We start from the raw sequence: 21,293 nt of genomic DNA, 5'->3' as shown, positions 1-21,293 counted from the left end.
ATCACTTGATACACTGTATTTCCAAAAACTTTCCAGTTTGGTACAGAGAGAAGAGTTTATATTTTTATGCAATATTTTATCACTACAATATTTTGTTGCATTCTTTATTCATGCTCTTAAATTATGTGCAGTTACTGACTAAAAAAAAAAAGGTATGCCTAAGAAGCAACATTAGCATTCTTGACAGTACTATTTTGTATCTTCCCCTGTCAAAAACCACTTTGCTGTAACAGGATGCTTTTTTATCCAAACTATCCTATCAAAGTGTTTTCATCCTTTGCACAACCTGCAGAATGCATCTTAGTGTGTGTTTTACTTGTACATGATTTTAAACATTATCGGGTTTGAAAAGCTTGGTTTTTTTCTGACAGTCTTCTCATACACTGAAGTATTGGGATGCACGGAATTTACGTTATGGTTGCTTTACTACCATCATTTATTATTTACCTATTTGTTTTCCTTTTGTGATAAACCGGCCCATGGTCCTTTCCTCCCACTGAGTCAGTTTATACACCAGGTGGCAATGTCTGCATTCTAGCAATTCGGTATGTGTGCTTCCTAAAGCATTTCGTCCTCCTGAGGGCATTCATTGAACGCAGTATGAGTTTATTCCCAGAAGATCCTGTCATGATCTGAAAAGACTTGGCACCAGACTCGTGGAAACAAATCTAGTAGCCCAAAGTATTCAACCTGTCTTGACTTTCTGAATATTCATGCAATCTTCAGTTTCTTTATCAAACCCTTCTTAAACTGTTCCTATAAAGTTTAATATACTACCTACATCTTTTCTGGTCATTGCTAAAAGTAGCTGCCAAGCATAGCTCATATTAATTTGAGATTAGCTGTTATAAAGGTTCAGATTTTTTTTTTTTTCACATTTTTAACAAAGCCTTCTTGGTCAAGCAAAGTTGAGGCTAAGAGAGATCCTTATTCTACTACACATAGAAAAAACAGCAGGTGCTGGGGTAGGGGAGCAGAGTTGGTTTGCAAAAGTTTTATTTGATTTCACAACATACTATTTGATCTTTACATTTCATCTCCAGCCATCAAAGGTTGTAAAAACAATCCTGCTGTTCCTAGAATACATACCAGGATGAAAACCCATAGAAAAATACGATCGATTACCATGGCAACGTATTTCCAGTCATCCTGAATCTGAAAAATAAATGAACAGCAAGTAGGCATATTTATTAGATGAGTAACTTGCATTAGCAATTAGTACCATTTTATACAGGAAGCACAGGGGTTTTTTTTATACATAGATGTCTTTCATATATGCATAACTTGCATATCTGCATCTTCGTTGACACATTATTTCATCTTGAAGAAGCTTTATTTGAATATGCTATTTGTGGCAAAGCCAAGAGCTCCTTCTTTAAATAAAAAAAGTTGTTCACCATGACACTGGACTTCATGAGATACCACTTCTCTTCAGTATGCCGAAAGTGAAAGTGAAAACCGTTACATTCTTAGGTGATCAGGTTTGTCCAGAAAACTTCACTGAAACAGACTGCTCCTACTGGTCTTTACACAGTATGTACAAAGACAAAGGTTAATTGGTATATAACTGTTTGGTATGTTTCTTACATAGTACTGAAATTTGATTGTTGTCATGCATATAAATGAATAATGCATTTGTTGCTTTTGAAATTTTGCACTTTTTAGCTTACAACTTGTTTGTTAAGGCAGACTTAAATAAAACCAAAACAAGCCCAGATTTTCTATACCAACTAATTCTAAATAAAGTTCTGAGAGGATAATAAATAAAGCCATACTGAGAGGATTTAAATCAAGTGACGTTTGTGGTGGCGTGGCTACTGCTCTTAGTATGTTTGAGGAACATGATAAAAAGAAAACTTTAATTTTTTTTCATTGCATCAAGATGCAGTTTTATGAAAGATGATGGACCCTGTCTTGCAGGAGTTGGCTCATTTAACTACAGCACTTTACTCTGCAGCAGCAGCAGCAGAATAAGCCATATCATCACTGTGAAGGACATTCATTCTTGTGTTCTTTGTTATTGACCGTAAGCTGTGGGAGGAAGAATATAACTTTCTAAAGGCATAGAGTCAGCAAATTCCACTATTAAGATTATAACTTGGAATATCCTCACTCCGAATCTTGTAGGATGTATACTCAGGTGTGTTTGCCTAGCACTGGTTACCTTAACATGCTTCACTTAGTGTATGTGTTGTTAATAGAGTGTTGTGTAACAGAGCTGCTCCCCAAAATTATCTACATTCAAAACTGGACATATTTGTAATACAACTTGGGTAGTTTACTTGTATGTAATAATGGTCTGTGGTGTCCTTTTTTTTCTTTACTTTTTTGGGGTTTTTTTTGAGATCTCTTTTTCTTATAAAACACTAATGGCACATGGTATCTGCATTTTGAGTAATAGTAAAATATGTTCTTACCTCTTTTGCTTCATTCTGCATTTTCATATTTTCTGCAATGTATTTAACGCTTTCAATAGCATCTCTCATTTCTGGTGACAGAACTGAAAATGAAAACAGAGGATCTACAGACTCAGAGCTTGAACTTCTTGTGAGGTTGCCACTGAAATCTGAGAACTTCATTCGCTGATACTGACAACAGCTGCATGCCACATCTTGACATACAAAGCCATCTTTGCAGCATTTGGTTTCAGAAGTGTTGAAGCAGTTTAAGTTTGAAAACTCAGAAGTGAAAAATGGTTTTGGCTTCTGATTATTCTCTTCATCGCTGGCAGGTCTTGTCATAAACATGATCCTGGGAAGTAGGTTCAAGAAAATGGTTCTCACCCACACGGGCATTGTGTGTGTCTTGGGTGTTCTGTAGTGCACGTTAAGTACAAATACCGTAATGACAATAGACAGAGTTACAAATATCATGGTGAAAAGGAGGTATTCCCCAATAAGTGGAATTACCAGGGAAGTAGAAGGTATGGTTTCTGTGATAACAAGGAGGAATACTGTTAAAGATAGAAGGACTGATATGCAGAGTGTCACCTTCTCACCGCAGTCCGAAGGCAAATAGAAAACTAATACAGTCAGAAAAGAAATCAGCAGACATGGAATAATCATATTGATAGTGTAAAATAAAGGTAAACGCCTGATGTAAAGAGAGTATGTGATGTCTGGATATATCTCTTCACAGCAGTTGTACTTGATGTCATGTTTATACCCAGGAGCTTTAATAATAGCCCATTCTCCACTCTCCCAGTAATCTTTCAGGTTCATTGTAGAGCCAATTAAAACTAAGTCAATTTTGGCTTTATCGTAAGACCAGGAACCAAACTTCATGGTGCAGTTCTGATAGTCAAATGGAAAGTAGGTTACATCTATTTTACATGAGCTTTTAAATATAGCCGGAGGTATCCAGGTCACATCACCCGTATATTTTAGTAGGGCCTTTGTCTTGTCATCAACCTGGAAATCCCCAACTGCACTGTAAAACAAATAAAAATAACAAAAATTAAAATGAAACTACACGTAGTTTCATACATTCAGATCATATACATTAAGTCTTTAATCTGTTTGGGGAAAGTCAGCAATCACTTGATGACATGGAGCTGAATTGCATGTGCAGGACTGAGTCATCAGCTATCATAAATTTGCATAGTTAAACTGAAATAAACAGCTGTATAAATTTACTTATGGAGGGTTTGAAAGGAAATATTCTCCCTTATAATAACATGTCCCTTATAATAACTGCAGTCAAAATCCAGAACTACAAATAGGAGATCGCAAATGGCAGTCCGACTAGGTGATCATTTAGGTCCCTTCCAACTGAACTGTTTTCTTCTGTTCTAGATGAAGCACATCAGAACCCAGGGGCTGGTAAGAGGATATCCGCAGTACTGGTATTTCCACCTCTTCTGTGGGCAGTGCAGGTAGTGATTATGCAAAGAGGGATTAGGGTTGGGGTGCATCTTTGGATAAGGAGTGTATCTGGTGAGGGTTTTTTAAAGTATAAAAGATCTGTGTGACGATTTCAGTTGTTTATATGAAAAAGTAAAACTAAAAAGGTAATTTAAAGTTTTAAGGCTACAGTTAGAAAAGGAGCATCATTGCTGTTGTTCCATAGACCTAAGTTTTGGCTCTGTGTAGCTAACTCCATTTCACTGGAACTGCTTCCCTACATAGCAGAGGGATCCATTTAGTTATGGATTGTCTCCTCGCAGTCTCAGAAACTGACATCAAAAGTAAACTTTACTTGTGGCTTTTATATGTCAACACTGTTATTGTGAAAGGTGGCAAATCGACAGTTTAACTGCTAAAAAGCTGTAATTTGCAGTGTTTTTCAGTTAAAGGTCTGACTCACAGACAACAACTCTTCAGTCTAAGGGAATTTCTTGCCACCGCCCTTGTAGACAGTGGTAAAAATAATAGTAAAAGTAGAGGCTTGTGAAGTGGAAAAGCAAAGTTCACTTTGGCCTGCTCACTTGCAGCTCCAGCTTGGGAGCTGGCTCCTGCCCAGCGATGCTGATGTAGGTGGCACAGAGGCGAGTACAGCAGTAGGGAGATGTGGGACACAGGTGTGTTGAAAAGCAGGCTTTTTCAGTTAATTTAGTGAACCTGCTGCTGAGTTTTTTTTAAGCTAGTAACGTCACCCTCCTCCTTCCCAAGTTAAAAAGATAAATTTGCAAGAGTCTTACTTGTTATATAAAACAATATCTGGCTTCCAGATCTGGCCAGATGGTACTCGGATGAATTCAGCACCTCCATAGTCTGCTGGATTCCACCGAAGCTTGTAATCGTTCCAGATCTAGTTATGGAAGGAATGAGTCTATGTTAGGTTTGTGAAGAAACTGAAATTCTGTGGACTAGACTCAAACCAAGTGTTGTCATATCACTTCTAGGGTTGTTTTATTTTGAATACTAGCAATGATTAGATATTTCCTTAACAAGCATGTATGTCTGGTGTTCCCATAGAGATTGTGGGCCCGTTGGTCTAGGTACAACTGAGATGTGTGTGACTCCATGTCCCAGGAATGTCTACTCAGTACCTGCAACAAGGTGAAAGAGGGAATAAGACACTCTCTTGCCAGAGAGCATAGGACTTTAATAACAGCTAACTTAGGTCTTAAAAAGCCAGGTGTCCGTGAGATGGTGAAAACAAATTGATGGGAGGCTCTGGTGCTAGGTGTGATGATGGGTGTCATTGCTCAGTTAAGTAATAGCCTTGTTCATTAGGGCTTGTTAAACCCCAATTTAACAAAGTTGAATATTAAGCTGAAGCCGTGAATTAAGTTATTAAGCTGACTGCAACAGTGAGTAACTGCATTTTTAACCCATAAGGACCCTTTTAAGTGAAGTCAGCATTTTTGGTTCGTTCTCACTTTCCGAGAGGTGACAGCACCCAGGGATGCTGTGTGGGACCTCCGTGCTGAGCTGCTTCCTCTGTGCGTCGGTGCCTGCCAAGGCATCCTCTTTGGAAGTCTTCAGGGCAAAAATATAGCATTTAGTGACTACATGAAGCGAGAGAAGGTTAGGGCTGCAGCTGACGGCCCACAACCGGAGTTCAACAGCCGCGCCCCGAGCCAGGCCCGTACTTAAATGCTGCTGCACCCAGGGCGGGTGAGGCAGAAAGGCGGAGGGGTCGGTGGTGATGCCGCTGCTTCTGGCTGCTCGGTTCCTGGGGCGGGAGCTGCCCGGCGGCGGGGTCCGGCCGTCCCTGGGCGCTCCGCCGCCGCTGGGGGGCAGCCGCGCGCCGGGCAGGGCGCGGAGGCGGCGTTCCCGCCCGGGAGCAGGCCTGAAGGGGGCGGCCCGCCGTGGAGCCCCGGGGCCTGTGCCCGTGATGCGCCCCGAGGCCGCGGCTCTGCCCCGAGGGAGGGCGGCCTGGCGAGCCCGGTGCTGCCGGGAGCCCGCGGACGGCTCTTCCCGCGCTGGGGAGGAGGTGAGTCTGTGCCGTGTGCGCTGTCAGTGAGCTCTACTTACGTGCTTCAGCCACAAGTTGGTTTCCATTATCTGGTTGACTTCATCCTAGAAAAGAGAGGGGTGTTGGGCGCGGTGCCGGGCCTCCCTTCGCCGCGGGCGCCCCGTCGGGGCAGGTACTCACCACCTTCACCAGCTGGGACATGGACACCTCGAACTGGATGATGACGGGGTCGGAGACGTTCTTGACAGGGCGGACAAACTGGTTGTAGCTCTCAAAGAGGGCTGCGTAGAGCCGGTGCTCAGCCTCAGAGCTGCCGCAGCCTGCGGAGGGAATGGTGGGATGAGCGGCCTCCAAGGCGGCAGCACCCCACGTCTGGGTGCCGGAGCGGGGGTCGGTGCCTGACTGCGTTAATGGCCTGGCATCTCTGCGATGCATGGGGAGAGGCCAAGCGCTACCTAAGTGGGTAGTTGTGTGTCATGATTGGCATTGGCTTAGGCTTGGAGAAGAAAAGCAGTGAAAGGTGACACTACAACAGAGTTTTTCTCACATACCTCTCTGTAAATGGGTTCAAAAATTAGGGAGTTACTGAAGAACTGGAGGTGCCAAAGCACTTTGCCCGCACAGGCCTAGTCCCCTCGACCTGCTGAAGCTGCAGGGGTGTGGGGCGGAGGGAGGGAAATGTGTAACCCGACAGACCAGGCCGCTCGTAAGCTGTCAGAGCATTTTGCAAAAGGAGGATTCCCAGGAAATGAGAACTCTGCTTTCTAGCCTGAGTCATGATTGCGTGATTATAGCGATGATAACAGCCTGCTTGTTAAAATATGAAAAAAAAGGGATTAAAAATTGATTAACCGTTATATTCAAAGACTTTACAGCACATTCAAAATATTGTGCTAATTATCCATTTATTAGTCTAGGTAATTTTTATTTATAATATATTCCTACTGTCCGTTTTGCCACTGATAACTGCTGTTCATCGTGTCTTGTGGCCAACAGAAAAGCTGCGATCTGAAATTCTTAAACAACAAGATCTTTCAACTGTTTCGGGATGATGTGTGACAGCCTGGATTTCACACTACGTTTTTACTGTCTAAGCTAGCTAGGCAATAACCATCCTGACAGCTGGACACTATTTAAAAGCCAATGGCCTTTTATTTTTAGGGACTCTCTCCTAAACTCTCTTCTGGATGGCACATCCTCAAGCACTCCAACTGAAAAACAAAAACAGGCCTGTTTTGTCGTTTATGTATGACGCTATTTGAATTAGGCAAAGGCATAGAACTGAAGTCTGTTGAATGTACTCTACAGTTCCTTTGAAAACCAAATACAAATCTACAGAAATATGCAAGGACATGTTCATGTTTTGCCAGACCGTAGAGAAAGAGACAGGAGGCAGAAGTATCTGCAGGTGACTGATCTATAGTGTTTCACAAAGCAGGTGTTACTTTCTGGTCTTTCTGAAAGCTTCCCCTCTCCCTAGGACAAGAGGGTCCCCCTCATGAGAAACTATTGTTTTCAGCTAAAACCTCTTTCTTTCTTTTTTTTTCTCCTTCTCCTGCTCACTTGGAGGGCAATTTTATTTTCAGATTAGTGAAATCATTCAAGCCAACTTGCTAACTAAAAAATGAACACGTCTTTCACACTTTGTAACTGCTAGCCTTGCCCTTAATATTTATTGATACCTTGTATCTCTCCGATCAAGATTTCCTGGAATAAATCCTCCCAAATCTTTTAGGGAAATAAGGGCTGTCTGTTATAGTCAATCACAAATTGCCAGCCTTTTCATGTCAACAGCACTCTAATTAAATCTAGCATCCACCGTATCTACAGAAGTACATTAATGTTGTTTTTTTTTTTCTTTAAATATTTTGGTAAATATTTTGGTGCTTTCCATATCTACAGAGAGAACGTGCGCTGTTTGCAGCATATATTTAAAGCTGTTTAATATTGTCACTTTCTTGTGGTCTTCTCTACAATATGTAAAGCCACACCTTTATATGTGAGGTGCTTTCTCTTCTTAATGTTAAAATGGCTTTGTGTGTCCTGTTTGGCGTCTTGAATCAGGACTACTTAACTAATTTACGAGGAGAAATCAAAAAAAAACACACCCACAACACCACACTATGCAACAAAAAGAGCTGTACTGGGATTCTGTACATTTGTCCGTTAGTTTGGAGTGAGGTTCAGCACTTCTCAAAAATAATTTGCACCAAAGCCACCTCCTGTTCACCTTTTCAACCCCCCGCCTTGACCAACAAAAAATAAACAAATTAAGGATCACTCACCTTGACAGAAAAAGCAAACAGCAGCAGTTAGAAGGAGAGCGTGCGTGCTCTCCATGGTGTTATGAATTACTGCCTGTCGACAGAGGCTGTTGAAGATGAGCTTAGCTGCCAGGATTGTATGAGCATAGGAAGTAGAGAGAGCTCTGCTCCTCCGATGCGTGAAATGCCTGGAAGCAGCAGACGGCAGGACCCTGAACGCAGTTCTGCGCAGTGAGCTCCCATTAGGTTTGCTGTGCTGCCCCCTTTCTAGCTACCCAGGCTGTCAGAGCACTTGAAACAGCAAATAAATTGCAGGCAAAACAGATGTTATTGTAGGCAAAGAGCAGTCTTCTGGCAAGGATAATAGGCAAGTCCTTAAACTGGTGCATAAGTGTACCTGGTAATCTGACAATGCTAAAGATTTGTCCAGTCAGCTGCTATACAGGATCCTTCTCTATCAGAAGCTCATGCCAACCTGCCAGGAGAAGTTTAATTAATAAAAATCTTATAATTGAATTGTGCTGAAATGGATATTGACATTAGGGATGCTTGATTTAGCAGTGAACTGAGACCATGGGACCTGAATTTCCAATTACGCTATAAATGTTGAGGTTTTTTCCTGCCTGTGTCTCATCTTGCAAGCACATGTGCTAGGTGCTTGACTGTATAAAAAGGATGTGCTATTCCCAGGAGTAATTAAAGTCATGTACAACTGTTGCCAGGATCTAAGCCCAGAGTGGTATACATAGCAGCTGGGATCCGGCAAGAGCCAGGGGTTTGAGTTGGAGACCAAACACGACCAAAGCTCTTGAAAATAACTGTCTTTGGACCGTTCCTGCTTTCATGGATTAGAAAGGTGAAATTTGGGAAGGGGAATAAGAGCACAGGTTCCTAGCTTGATCCCACAAAAACCTTATTGTTCAGGGCAAAGGAGATGGGGGACAATGGAGAGTTGTGTTTGAAGTTTGATCATAAAATCATGATTTGCAAAATGGCTTATTCCCCAGGTGCCCATCAGTTTCCTTGTTAACTTCTATGTCACTTCTTACCCCCCCCTTCAATGACCAGGTGATGCAAGCCTCACGCACGCAGTGCTTGTTGCACACATCGGGGCAGTCTGTGCAGAGGGAGGAGAGGGAAAAAGAAAAATGTGGGGTTCCACCCTTGTTTTTGGAAATGATGGGAGGTAAGCGTTATGGGACAGGAGGCTGCACCTAATAGGTGCTTCACACCCTGCTGTTGGGGAAGGATAAACGATGACCCCATTTGGCACTGTGTTAAGAGGTAGCACTGGGAGAAGGAGCATCAGACTGGGTTCAGCTCAGCTGCGCTTGGCACAGAGCTTGTTTATCATGTTTGCCCTGTGTCTCAGAGCATCGTTCACTCCATCCCCAGACACAAGCTCTTATGGTAATTTCTGTAATTCTATTAGCTTGGAGGAAATAGGCTTTACTGTCCATTTGATTTTATTTCTTTTTTTCCAGAGAACTCGGTTGCTTGGTCGAGTTCTCTGGAAAAGCTTAACCCTTTGTGGATACATTTTTTTGCCTTGCATTGAGACTAGATGTTTTCCCTTTCTGCCTTCTTGGTTTCCATGTATAAGCAGCATTATAGCTGAGATTTTTGTTTGTTTGTTTTTGGTCCCAACTAGAAACGAGCTAAACCTTCAAAGGTCAGATCATAACTCATGTTCCCCAAAAGTCAGTGCTTGAGCCTGAATAATTTGGAAACATCTGATCTGCAGAGGCAGCAAAGAGCCGTTGCATCAAGAGATACAGGTATTTTAGCTTAATTTGCCTAGTTACTGAAATTTTCAGTGGTGTTTGTATGCACAGATATTTGTTTCTAACATTACATGCTGGAGCTCCTGGAGCTCCTTTTTTTTATGACTAAGGGGAGTGATGTGATAAGAGCACATTACCATGACTGCATTGCAGAACTACATAGAAGAAGAATTCGTATGGGTGGGGGAAACCATCTATCCAAGAAGAGCTGCAGTAACAAACTACGTAGCCTTTGCTTTTTAATGAATGTGCCAATTTTAGTGGTGTTTTGCTTTGTTAAGATTCGTTAAGATAAAATCTTAATCAACTCAGGTGGCGAGGAAAAAGAGTGTTTCCCACCTTTGTCTGGGGTATTGATGCTTCCTCTATAAAAAGCGAGCGCTGCTGGTCTTTCTGGTTCACTGTGGATGCAGGGGTGCAGAAACAGTCCCAAAAAAACTCACCTGGAGGTAGATGGTACATGTGTGTGGTGGTGTTTGCACTTCTGCGTGTTCTGATGGAAGACAGGATTGGTCAGGGTTAAAGAGTTTTGTAATGGTAGGGAATGGGGAGGAAGCTAACAGAGGCTTTTCCTCACTAGTAGAGAGGCAAAGGCTGGTTGCACACTGCCATTGAAACACAGTATTAGTGAAAAATACATTTTGAATGACCACTTTTCTTCTATTTTTTTAATGAAAAGCATTACTGTAAAAAACCCTGAAAAGTAGAAATGTTGAAATGTATTTTTATCAACTGAGGTCTTATCATATTCGTGTTAGCCTGCAAGGTGACATTTTTAATGTCCTTCTTTTTGTCATTTTTAATGTCGTAATTTTAATTTCCTCCAGAAATCTTTTATTTTTGAAATTTTGCAAAAAAATCATAGCAGAAAACCCTAAAATTCTTTGACAAGTTAAACTGGGAGCAGTTCTATGTATTATGTAGGTGGAGCTGCTGAGGGTTAGGCAAAAATAGCATTTCCCATTTTGAAACCACAGTTTTAGGAGGTCAGGTTTTTCAAAATTTTAGGACTTTGGGTGAAATTTTCCATTCTGAAATTTGCTATGGATTGAATTATTTCTGTAAACTTTAAAAAAATACAGTGGTGGTTTTCAAAAACATAACTAGGGAAGAGTATATTGCTTCACTTGTGATTAAAAAAAGAATAAGGTGGCCACAGTGTACGGAAAGCACCAGAGCCTACCATTTCTTGGATGAGGAGATCTAGTTCTTCAGGGAACTCCCTGGGGCCAGGGATGTGCCTTTTCAAAGCTTTTTCTGGGTTTGTCAAGTCTGAGGTCTCCGTCTGCCTGTGCTCTGTGTTAGCTGCTAGCTGAACTGCCAAATCCTTTCTAAAACTTTTGTCTGTGCTGGGGATAATTCAGCTGAAGGCTGAGACAGAGGGAGCCAAGCGTTATCAGTCATTACTGCTCATAAAGATAAGGCCAGCTATGAGATGGGAGTACTGGAGGCCTCATTTCAGTTGCATTCAGGCAGTGAGCAAGAGGATAAGAAGGGACTGGGGAGAGGAGTAATGATTGGCAGGAGGGTGAGAGCAGGACAGAGCCAAAAATGTTGGTGCTGGGTGAAAAGAGCAAAGAGAGGGGTCTCTGCTCTGCACAGGTTCGGTGTCAGCCGGGTGGACTGCAGGGTCTGGGGCTGACTTGCTGCATCCCTGGTTGCTTGGCTAGGTGAGTCCCTCTCCCTTCTGCCCTGCAGGAGTGTGTAGACGTTTAAGTCTGTGCTGAGGTCTGTGCTGCCTCTTTCAGATTCACTGTTTAGGGTCATTGTGGGATTTATAGGGGCTTCACCTGTCTGCACAGTGCTGGCAGCTGCTTTGGCTTCCCTCTGGATTTTCTGTAAGCTGAAAAAGCTGCTTAACAGCTGGGGCAGTGTGTGCACGCATGCTTGTGATGTTCTGTGCCACGTCAGCTCCCGGCATGTAACCTAACATAGATGAGCATCTCCCTGCATGGGTGAAGGTACCCCTCTGCTCTCGTGGGGCGGCCTATGCCCCATCTCGTCTCACAGCTGTTGTTTCAGTTGCCTGCAGAGAAATAGCTCTGCTTTCTAAGTTTGAAAAGCAGAAGACGACATTTGAGGTGGGGAAAGCAGGTTTGACCCATTTAAACTTTATACTGCCCACCAGTCACCATGGGAAATGTCCAGAACGATAAATGTTTGGGGAGGTGACCAGAGTGTTCCCATCTGCTGGGAGAGGAGGATGTGGCAGCTTCTATGGTCACAGGGCACACCTGCATTAGTAGGGCTGTCCAACAGTCGTCCTTCACCTTCTCGCCTTGACTTCAGCAATGGACACAGTTACAGTGCATAGAGGAAGGGGAATGGAAGGGAGGATGATGGTGTTACAACCATTCCTTCTTCTAGCATACGACCCGAGGGAGATGCTGCTGCTGCTGACACAGCCTCACCCACCTCACTTCTAATACTTTTTCATTGTGTCTTTCCTAGGCTACCGCACATCAGGCCGTGCTGCAGTGCTCAGGCCCCTGGGGGACCCATTGCAGTGCTCAGGGGCGGGGGGATGTGTGGCAGCAGTGCTGGGGACTTCAGCGCATGACCAGGCGGGGAGCGAACACAGGAATCAGCAAAGGTCCCAGAGTTGCTCTGAACGATTGGAAGGGTGTTGGTGTAGCTGTTTTGGCATGTCTAAATCTATGTAGCTATCTGTAGCTGCCTGAGAATGGTGATCTAAGTAGGGATGTAGCTTAGCTCTGGTGAGGACAAATAGGTGACTTTACCTGTGGCTTGTTGAAGAGCACAGGTTTAGGTGTCAGCTAACCCTTCCCTGGGACAGACGAGCCTAAGGTCTCCTTGACAAATAGTAGGGGATTTTAACAGTCTGTTCACCAGTTGTGCCTATCAATGGTGGTAAACTGTCATGTGTCCTGATAACACCCCAAGGAAAAGCTGAGGTTGGTTTAGCTTGAAAAATACCAGGTGCCCGCTTCTCTCTTTGCAGATTACAAGCTACCTGGAACAAAGTGTGGTGGGATTGTCCTGTGACAGGTGTGTAGGGCCTTGATCTGTCCTCTGGCAGACTTTAAGACTGTACGTGCATTACTTGCTTTCATAGCTAATTTGTTAAGGATTATACTTAAATCTGCATTAAAATCTCCCCAGCAAAATATGCAGGTCTGCTTGTTCTCAGGTATCTTCTCTTGATTCTTGCTGCCTTTCACAGTTGTCTTCTCGAGGTGCTTTCCTGTGCTCTGTAGATTCATGAAAGTGTATATAAACCCCAGTTGCATAAGCTGTGAAAGTTGCAGGAACATTTCAGGACTAAATCTATATAAAGGAAAACTTTGCATTTTATTTATATTTCATCATTGAACAGAGTATATAAATGTTTGTTTATCATATATTAATTTGGCCTCTGTTGATCAATCAGCTATCAGAGATAGCGAGGTGAGAAACCTATTAGTGGTCACCTCAGAAGTATGTCTCTGTTTCTCAGTTCAGTTTTAAATATCAGACTCATAAACACTCATAAACAGTGATTCCACCTATAAAGCTCTTTATAAATCAGACACAAATAGTTTTGATGTATTGGAAGGTAATAAATGTCATAGCAATATCTTCTTTATAATAGGGAAATTTCAGTATTCTAAGGGAAGAAAATGTCCTTCCTGAGGCAAAGTATGTAAAATACTTTTTAAATAATAATCCTTGTGAGCCAGGATGGCACATTGTACAGTAAACACCTTTCTCTGTAATGTTCAGACTTCAAATAATTGAAAAAAGGGCCAAGATATCACCAGAAGTACTGAACTCATTGGAAAAAATAATAGTTTTCATTTTGTTTGGATTTTTTTTTTCCCTATCACAGTAAGTAAAGTTCTACTTTCCATTTCCCTACTCTAAATCTGATGTAAGAACAACTCAGTTGGCATCTCTGTGGATTTAACAGAGGGGAACTGAGAGCAAAACGAGACCCAACATCTATGTAAGTATTGACAATTTTAAATGACAACTAAGGGTTCATGGCAGCATTGTGGTTTTGAAAAAGTGGCTGCAGAAATAATCCAACAGTCCCCAGGACACAAACAAGGACGAATATCCAGAGAAACAGCCTGTCCACTACCATGGCAACATACTTCCAATCTTCAATGACCTGGAAGAAAAAGCCAGTTAAAGATATTAGCAGTTTGTCATATTCTTTTGCTCTTCCTCTTCCTAATGCTGAGTTTTTGTTTATGAAAATAAAAGGAAACAAATCTCAAGGTTCAGGGAATAAGCTGAGTTTAGGTTTGGGAAGGGACTTTTCTCCTACAACCAGTCTGGGTAGTGGAGAAAAATACTGTTAGTATTTCTTAGCTGTCTGTGATGCATCAGGTACTGAGTGTGGCTGCCTGGCAGAAGCCGGTCCGGAAGGACCCACAGTGTAATCCAATTAAGGATTTTTTTTCTTTAATTTTAGTTTGCAGATGCTATTAATTTCAGTGGACAAAAATAGATGGTGTTTACTGCTGTTAAACAAGGTTAGCTTCAGAGTCCTTTTCTTATCAGCAGCCATCTTAATCAAGGGGTTTAATGCATATTAATACTGTTGCTTTTATTAAAATCCCTTATTGCCTTGCATATGTTGTCTGTGAAAGTCATGGGACTAGCCTTAGATTCTGTTCTCAAACTGAAGTGACTATCAGGCTATTATTATAAAGGGGGAATGTACCAGTCTTCATTTGCATCTCAGGAATGATTATTTTTTCCTCTCTCATTGATTCTGGTTACACGTGGGACATCTTCACCTCAATGACTTTACCATGCTTGTCAATTATCTCATGTTTATATTAGAACACTACATATTTTTCCTTCAATGCACACTTTTAATTTCCACGGCTGCTAATGGGAATTGTGCGCTTCTCAAATCAGACTATACAAAATGTACATGAACAGTTGTTATCAGACTGTGATAATGAAGGAAGAAAGAAGTGATTAAAATTACTAATCTAGAAAACAGTGATATGTAATATCAGAGGACCCTGTGTGAAAAGCATTCAATTAATTTTTTATGTATAAAATACCCTTGAAAATTTTCTTAATATCAAGTGGAAGCTTTGTAGATCCTTTAGTGTGTTGTTATACATTCTTGCAAGAATTTCTGAGCTATTAGAAAACTTTTTTCTGCTCTATGCAGTTTGCTTCTGTTCAGTCAGTTTCAGTGTTTACAAGCTCATGTCTAATGTTAATAGCTGATCTTCTTTATTTATATTGACAGTAATTTCAGTTAATAGAAAACATTAACTACTCAGCAGCATGCTCCTCGAGGGACTTCTGCAAGATCAGAAACCAGACTTTATTTAATCTGGTTAGCTGAGGGAGGAAGAGCGCAACAGGAATAGGGAACCTTGAGTCTGACTGGGATCTGGGTCAGAGAGAGGACACTGATAGGTGTGAAGGTGATTTTTCCTAACCATGGGTGCTTATCTAAACAAAACTCTGAACCCTCTGAGTTTTTCCAAGCATTATTCAGTGTATTTATATCAACTTTAGTGTGCTAGCTAGTAGCACATGAGTAGAGCAAGTGAATAGGGCAGCAGCACTGCTTAAAAGCATCCTGGATAAAGTACTTGTCATAGCCAATAACAAGTTTGATTTAACTCAAATGAAAGAAGTGTCAGCTCTGCTGGCATTAGGATTTCCATCCTGCCCACTGTGTTTGCCAGATATGGACAGACATCTTATCCCGGAGAGGGTGTTTGCAAAGGCATTTTACCGATTTTACTAAATCCTCCTTCTGTGCCCAGTTAGGTAAATAAATGCTGGAGCTGCAGGTACATTGTTTCTGGTTAACGTGGCCTGGCTGTGGGATAAGTCACAGTTTTACTGAATACAATGGGGAAAAATATTCTTTTTCTGGCCTGGAACTGAATATTATTTTTTTTCCCCTGCCAAACACTACTTGAACGTGACAACACAGCTTTTTCAAGGGTATTTCATGGCTTACTGGGCAATCAGCATTCTCTCTTTGTAGAAATAGCCATGTTACTGTCCAGGAGAGTATCAGTGTTTACCAAATTGATATTCATTAAGTTCTTTTAACAGCAAAAAATATTTCCTCTTATGAGCTATAGCTAGAATCTCTCTAAAAACTTTAGGGAATTCAGATCGCCTTTCTGAAGAGCAACATGTTACAAAGGAGGACAGGAGATGAAGTCTGAAAAGACCGGGATGATTTCTCATTTTCACTTACACTCTGGTCGTTGTCATCACTTTTCATGTGCTCTGCTATAAAACTGACTCCATCAATTGCTTCTTGGACTTCAGGAGAAAATTTCGTGCCTGTTCTTAACCTAAAGTCTCGATGACTGCTGACATTGTCAAGAGTCTCAGTGATTTTCGTATCATATTTTTTGGCAGAGGCTGTATTCAAAAAGTAAGTAGAGTTCTTGTAGAAGTCAGCTGGGTCCATACAAGGGTTCTCTGCTTTTGTCTTTTTGCAGTTGCACAGCTTTTGCCGTGGAGAATTATTTTCTGGACGCTTCATGAACAGATACGCTGGGAGTCTTTCAAGGAAAACCAGCTTTACCCAAGGGGGCATGGTGTGAGTACTTGGAGATCTATGGTGCACATTGAGTACACAGACACTGGTAACTATTGAGAAGGTCACTAGTACCATTGTAAACATGAGATACTTCCCAATCAGTGGAACATCTAGAGATGTTGGAGGGACAATTTTGGAGATCAGCAGCAAGAACACGGTCAAGGCAAGCAACACAGATATGCATAAAGTCATTTTTTCACCACAGTCTGAAGGCAAGTAGAACACCAGGATGGCTAAGGATGTAATTAGCACACAGGGAATGATAAGATTGATGGTATAAAAAAGAGGTTTTCTTTTAATAATGAAGTCATATGTCACGTCCACATAGTTTGGGTCCAAAGGATTTACAGTCCTTCTTCCTGGGAGTGCTACAATGTCCCACTCTCCACTTGGCGTAAAGTCGTCCATGCTTGCCGTGGACGTTTTAAGCACCATATCAATTTCTGTGTGATCATATGTCCAAGACCGGAACTTTAATGTGCAGTTTTGTTGATCAAATGGGAAATGCTTAACTTCAATCTTGCAGGCACTCTTGTAGATGGCTGGTGGCAACCAGCAAATGCTTCCATTATTCTTTACAATTGCATTTGTGTATAGTGAAACTTCATATGTGCCATCCGCACTAATGAAACAAGAGGAAAGAAAAAGGAGAAAAGATAATAAAACATTAAGAGGAAAAACACAGTTCAAAACAGAAGAGTTCTCACATTCTTGATCTTCTGGGCCTCAGTTATTTCTAGAATAGAAGTTTAGTAATATTTTTATTTTGAGATCTATGTTGTACGGAGCTATAACTTGATAGAGAGATTAATGTATGCATTTCTTCCAATCAGAGAACTGATATTTGGCCCAATACTTACAAAAATTATTTTGTAAAATTATTATTAAATAACAAATATGCATCTCTGTTTCGTCCAAAGAGCTCTAAGTATTTTGTAACTGTTTGTTAAAGTGATTAAGGCTTACTACATCTCCGAAGGCTGAGTAAAAATGAAATCAGCCAGCATGAAAATGGAGGTGCCTTTGATCTGGAACACAGCTACTGGTAAGAGCACACACCAACACTCCTAGATGACTTAGATGAGGAAATTAGGATGAGCGGTGTTAGAAATGCAGGGAGAGGGTAGGCAGAGGAAATGTAGTTATACTGTTTATAATTTATTGTGTCACTCCAGTTAATGTTTACTTATTACAAAACAGAACAGACAAGCCACAGTGTTCTTAGCTCCTACAAATAATCATGGCTTTTTATCTCCTCCAACTGCCAAACTTCCACCAGAAGAGTCTTCTATGTTATGATGGGCCCTTTAATTCAGGGAGAAGATCATTAGCAGTCAGTAGTCAGTATCTTCACCTGTCCAATGTTTCTAGGCAAAAAACTTAGAGCTGTTAAACCTATGAAGTATCCTGAGTTAGAAATGTGGTCAATTGCTGATAAATATTACTGAAATTTAGTATTTCTGATCATATTCACCGCATCTTCTGAAGTGTGCTATGAGACACCTTTCAAACTCAGGCAGGCTACCAAAGGGAGGTGTAACAACTATTAGTGACTGTCTGTCTTGACCAATTAGGAAACTCAAAGGTTTGTTCCTATGTCGATCAATTGCTTTTATTAAAAACTGGGTTAGCCACTTCATTAGACTGCAAAGAAGAGTCTGGACTAGATATATCCCACACGCCTTCCTTTTGATAAACAAATATCTACGTAAAGAAATGCACATAATCTAAGGACAGTATGTTATCTGCAAAAATATAAGACCAGACTCACTGCAAGTGTTAATGAATGAAGTTCCACTGACTATAGCTAGGTAGCACCCTTTTATTTAAGTGGAAATGTGCTCCTTAACAGTTAATAAAAAGTCTAATGAATCACTTGTTTGTTGACAAGAGATAGTGGAAAATAGAGCTATTTCAGTGCTAAGGTTGATTTTTTTTTTTTAAGCAGTGAAGTGCTACAAGCATCCAGGGCTTGGCAGATGTGTGGCTATTCTCCAGATCAGTTACATTTGGCTCTGGAAAGGCCTCACGTTGCAAACCCTGTGCCTGGCACTGAGCTGAGACCCTTGCAGCTAATTCCTGTAGGCAGTGAAACAACCAGATGCAGGAGTGAGTGGCTATAGCATACAAGGGTCATTAGTTCACTGCCAATAAAATGCCTATTTTTTAGTAAAGAAATTGTATTCTATTTCTCACATGTATGTATCTCCCCGAGTTAGGCTTACCGTTACCCCATACAATGTACTGGGTAGACTCCTGGGCTCATCTGTGGGCTGCCCCTGGCTCAGCTGTGGGCCAGAGGCTGGGCTGCTGCTGCTGTCTCAGGGCCCTCTGCACAGTCTGTGCACGCACAGAGCTGTGGGGCAGGGGATGCTCTCTGTGTTTTCCTTAGCACCTTCTTGAACTGATGGATGCATCTTCAGCAGCAGAAAGTTACAGGGGGTTGTCCTTTATCTAAAATTTTAAGTTGAAGCTTTGTACTAATGTTAGAATCCAATATGATGAGGCTAAAAGCTTGTTTCTGTACATTTAAGACATCTTTTAGAACTTTCTTTCCATTCTTACAATCCATTTAATGGTAGCATTTGGGGAGTAAGGAAGAAAGAAGCAGAGGGCGGGGGCACAATTTACCAGAACAAGATTTGACCAGGCAGAGTACATCCTAATCCACTGGCTGAATTATTTTGTGACTAATACAATAGTTTTGAGTATTTCTCAAATCTGATTTCGAGTAGTAGGATTCCAGGGACTTAACTCAGTTATATATAAACTTCCTAGGTTTCCCATCTGTTTATGTTCATAAACTGTAATATGTTCATGAATTTTCAAAGTATCATGAAAGTATATTATAAGTTATTATTTTGCTTCCCAAAGACTTGATATCATCCACTTCAAGGCTTTGCTAGAGACTTAAAAACAAAACAAAAAAAACCCAAACAAAATTGTCAGTTAGCTCTGTGTTTGAAAAAACTGACGTATGGTCTAGCACCAAACTTACTTTTCTCAGTACTTTAAAGCAACTGTGTCAAATGTTGCCAAATTTGTTATGTGTTTTTATAGTTGATTTTTTTAATGCTTTATGAAAATAGAACACAATTTGTTTTTGTAAATAAGTATTAACTCATGCAGTTCTGGTACATGTGAGCTTTGTAACAGATTTATGTCCCGAACTCTGTGGTAGAAGAGGGTGGGAGGGGTGAAGAAGTAGGAGACAAAAATGTCGCTCAGAACCTAAGATGTCTGATAGAATTCCAGATGTCTTGTCTTCTTGCAAACATGACCAGTGTATGGCTGTGCTTGTACTTACAATTCATGCTTTCTATATAGTCTAGTTTGATACAGATTTGTGTCTCAGCTGTGAGCCTTGTCACGGATCTTCTGGTGTTGTAAGAGCTCACACTGCACACGTGTGTTCCAGGGCTGCTGGAATTTCTCTAACCAGAGCCCTGATTTTACTAAAATTATCTTCAAGTCCAGTTCCCCATTCAGATACACTTGATACTGGCTAAAGGCTACAAAATTCAGTTTTAGAGTTTTATCAGACCTGCTTCATTGGTTCTGATGCTTGTTTCTTGATACATGGTTAAAATTTTGTTCGCTGTCTGCATGAACTACAGAAGTTTTACTTACTTATTGTAGAGCACAATGTCTGGCAACCAGATGTGTTTTGCAGGTATTCTCAGCTTATTTATTCCTTCATAGTCAGAGGGCTTCCAAGCCAAACGATAATCAATCCACTCCTAAGAGAAGAATTGTACAGTAGTGACGGAAGTATCCAGACCAGCACTAACAAAACAATCACTGGGATGGAGTGAAAGAAGTCACATTTGGGGTTTGCAAGAGCATGCCTCTGTGGGTTTGGTTACCTGGTTCAGCCAGACATTTGTAGTCATGATCTGCTCTCGTTCGTTCTGCAGGGAAAAAGAGAGAAAAGTTGTCTTCTAAAATGTTTCACTTTATTGCAGAAATAAGATTGATTCAATGGGCTTTTGAGGATATTTCCAACTGCATGATTTCATCTAGTGTATTTCAAGACAGGCATTTCTCTGCTGGTAAGATGGCCAGTCTTGTGCACAGACTGATGATAATTAGTAACCCCACAAGTGCAGAGCTCTAAGTGGCTTTTAACAGGGACGGTTGTGATGGGAGTGAGTGTGGCTATTTGGGAACAATTACCACCACCCTGGCCGAGCTGACTTCCTTCCCCCAACCCCCCCCAGCCTGTGGATTTGATTTGAAACAGAAAGCACATTTGACCACCAGGAAGGCCTAGATTAAATTGTATGAGGTTTATGTAAGGTTTGTCATGTAAGCTTTCAGCTATGTACAGCACTCCAGAAGAGAAGTCTCTCTGCAGCAGATTTGTGTGGCTGTCGCTCTACTGAAGGGACGAGGTAGGAGGTCAAAGAGTCAGAAGGAATTCTGCAGGAAAATAAGTTCATTCTCCAATCCTGAAGATGCTTGAGATTGTTAGAGCCTATAAGATGCCTAATTCTGCTTTCTGCTTGCAGATTGGTGATATAGAGGGATGGGGACTGAGCTGTGCCATTCTTGATCCTTGCCCATTCATCTACTCTGTTTAGGTTGTTGGTCGCTGGGGCCTGTGGGAGCAAGACACCTTGCTTTTTATGCCCAGAATCCACAATCTGGGAGGACACTGTGCTGGTGGTGGCAGTGCACTGCATGAGGAGGCATGTTTGTGCCCAGGTGGAGTTCTCCAGGAGAAAGGGAGCACTGGTTCCAGAGTCATCTGGTGTGCATGACAGCATCTCCTGTATAAATCAGCCTGCATGTGTATATGAAAGCTCATCTATTTATACGGTTTCCCTTATGTTCCAT

The 21,293-nt window shown here is 41.5% G+C and overlaps 2 protein-coding genes across 2 annotated transcripts in view; both read right to left on the bottom strand.

Moving 5' to 3' along the window:
• Positions 1-4: 4 nt before the first annotated feature.
• On the bottom strand, positions 5-8,377 carry CHRNA3 (cholinergic receptor nicotinic alpha 3 subunit). The gene is made up of 6 exons (XM_063346440.1): positions 8,148-8,377; positions 6,043-6,182; positions 5,922-5,966; positions 4,640-4,749; positions 2,418-3,429; positions 5-1,155 (listed from the first exon to the last, which is right to left on the bottom strand). The coding sequence occupies exons 1-6, from the start codon at positions 8,200-8,202 to the stop codon at positions 1,027-1,029; spliced, it is 1,491 nt and encodes a 496-aa protein (XP_063202510.1). The 5' UTR covers positions 8,203-8,377; the 3' UTR covers positions 5-1,026.
• Positions 8,378-13,347: 4,970 nt separating this feature from the next.
• CHRNB4 (cholinergic receptor nicotinic beta 4 subunit) overlaps positions 13,348-21,293 on the bottom strand; it is a 13,337-nt gene continuing 5,391 nt past the window's right edge. The window contains exons 3-6 of the mRNA XM_063347202.1: positions 20,321-20,365; positions 20,085-20,194; positions 16,104-17,076; positions 13,348-14,024 (exon numbers count right to left, since the gene is read on the bottom strand). Of these exons, the coding sequence (XP_063203272.1) occupies positions 13,884-14,024; positions 16,104-17,076; positions 20,085-20,194; positions 20,321-20,365 (1,269 nt within the window). The 3' untranslated portion in view covers positions 13,348-13,883. The remainder of the gene's footprint in view (positions 14,025-16,103; positions 17,077-20,084; positions 20,195-20,320; positions 20,366-21,293) is intronic.

The sequence above is a fragment of the Chroicocephalus ridibundus genome, chromosome 9, assembly GCF_963924245.1.
Source record: "Chroicocephalus ridibundus chromosome 9, bChrRid1.1, whole genome shotgun sequence".
NCBI classification, from domain to species: domain Eukaryota; kingdom Metazoa; phylum Chordata; class Aves; order Charadriiformes; family Laridae; genus Chroicocephalus; species Chroicocephalus ridibundus.
Note: the sequence above shows the minus strand (reverse complement) of the source record. Positions and strands in the feature narration are given on the sequence as shown.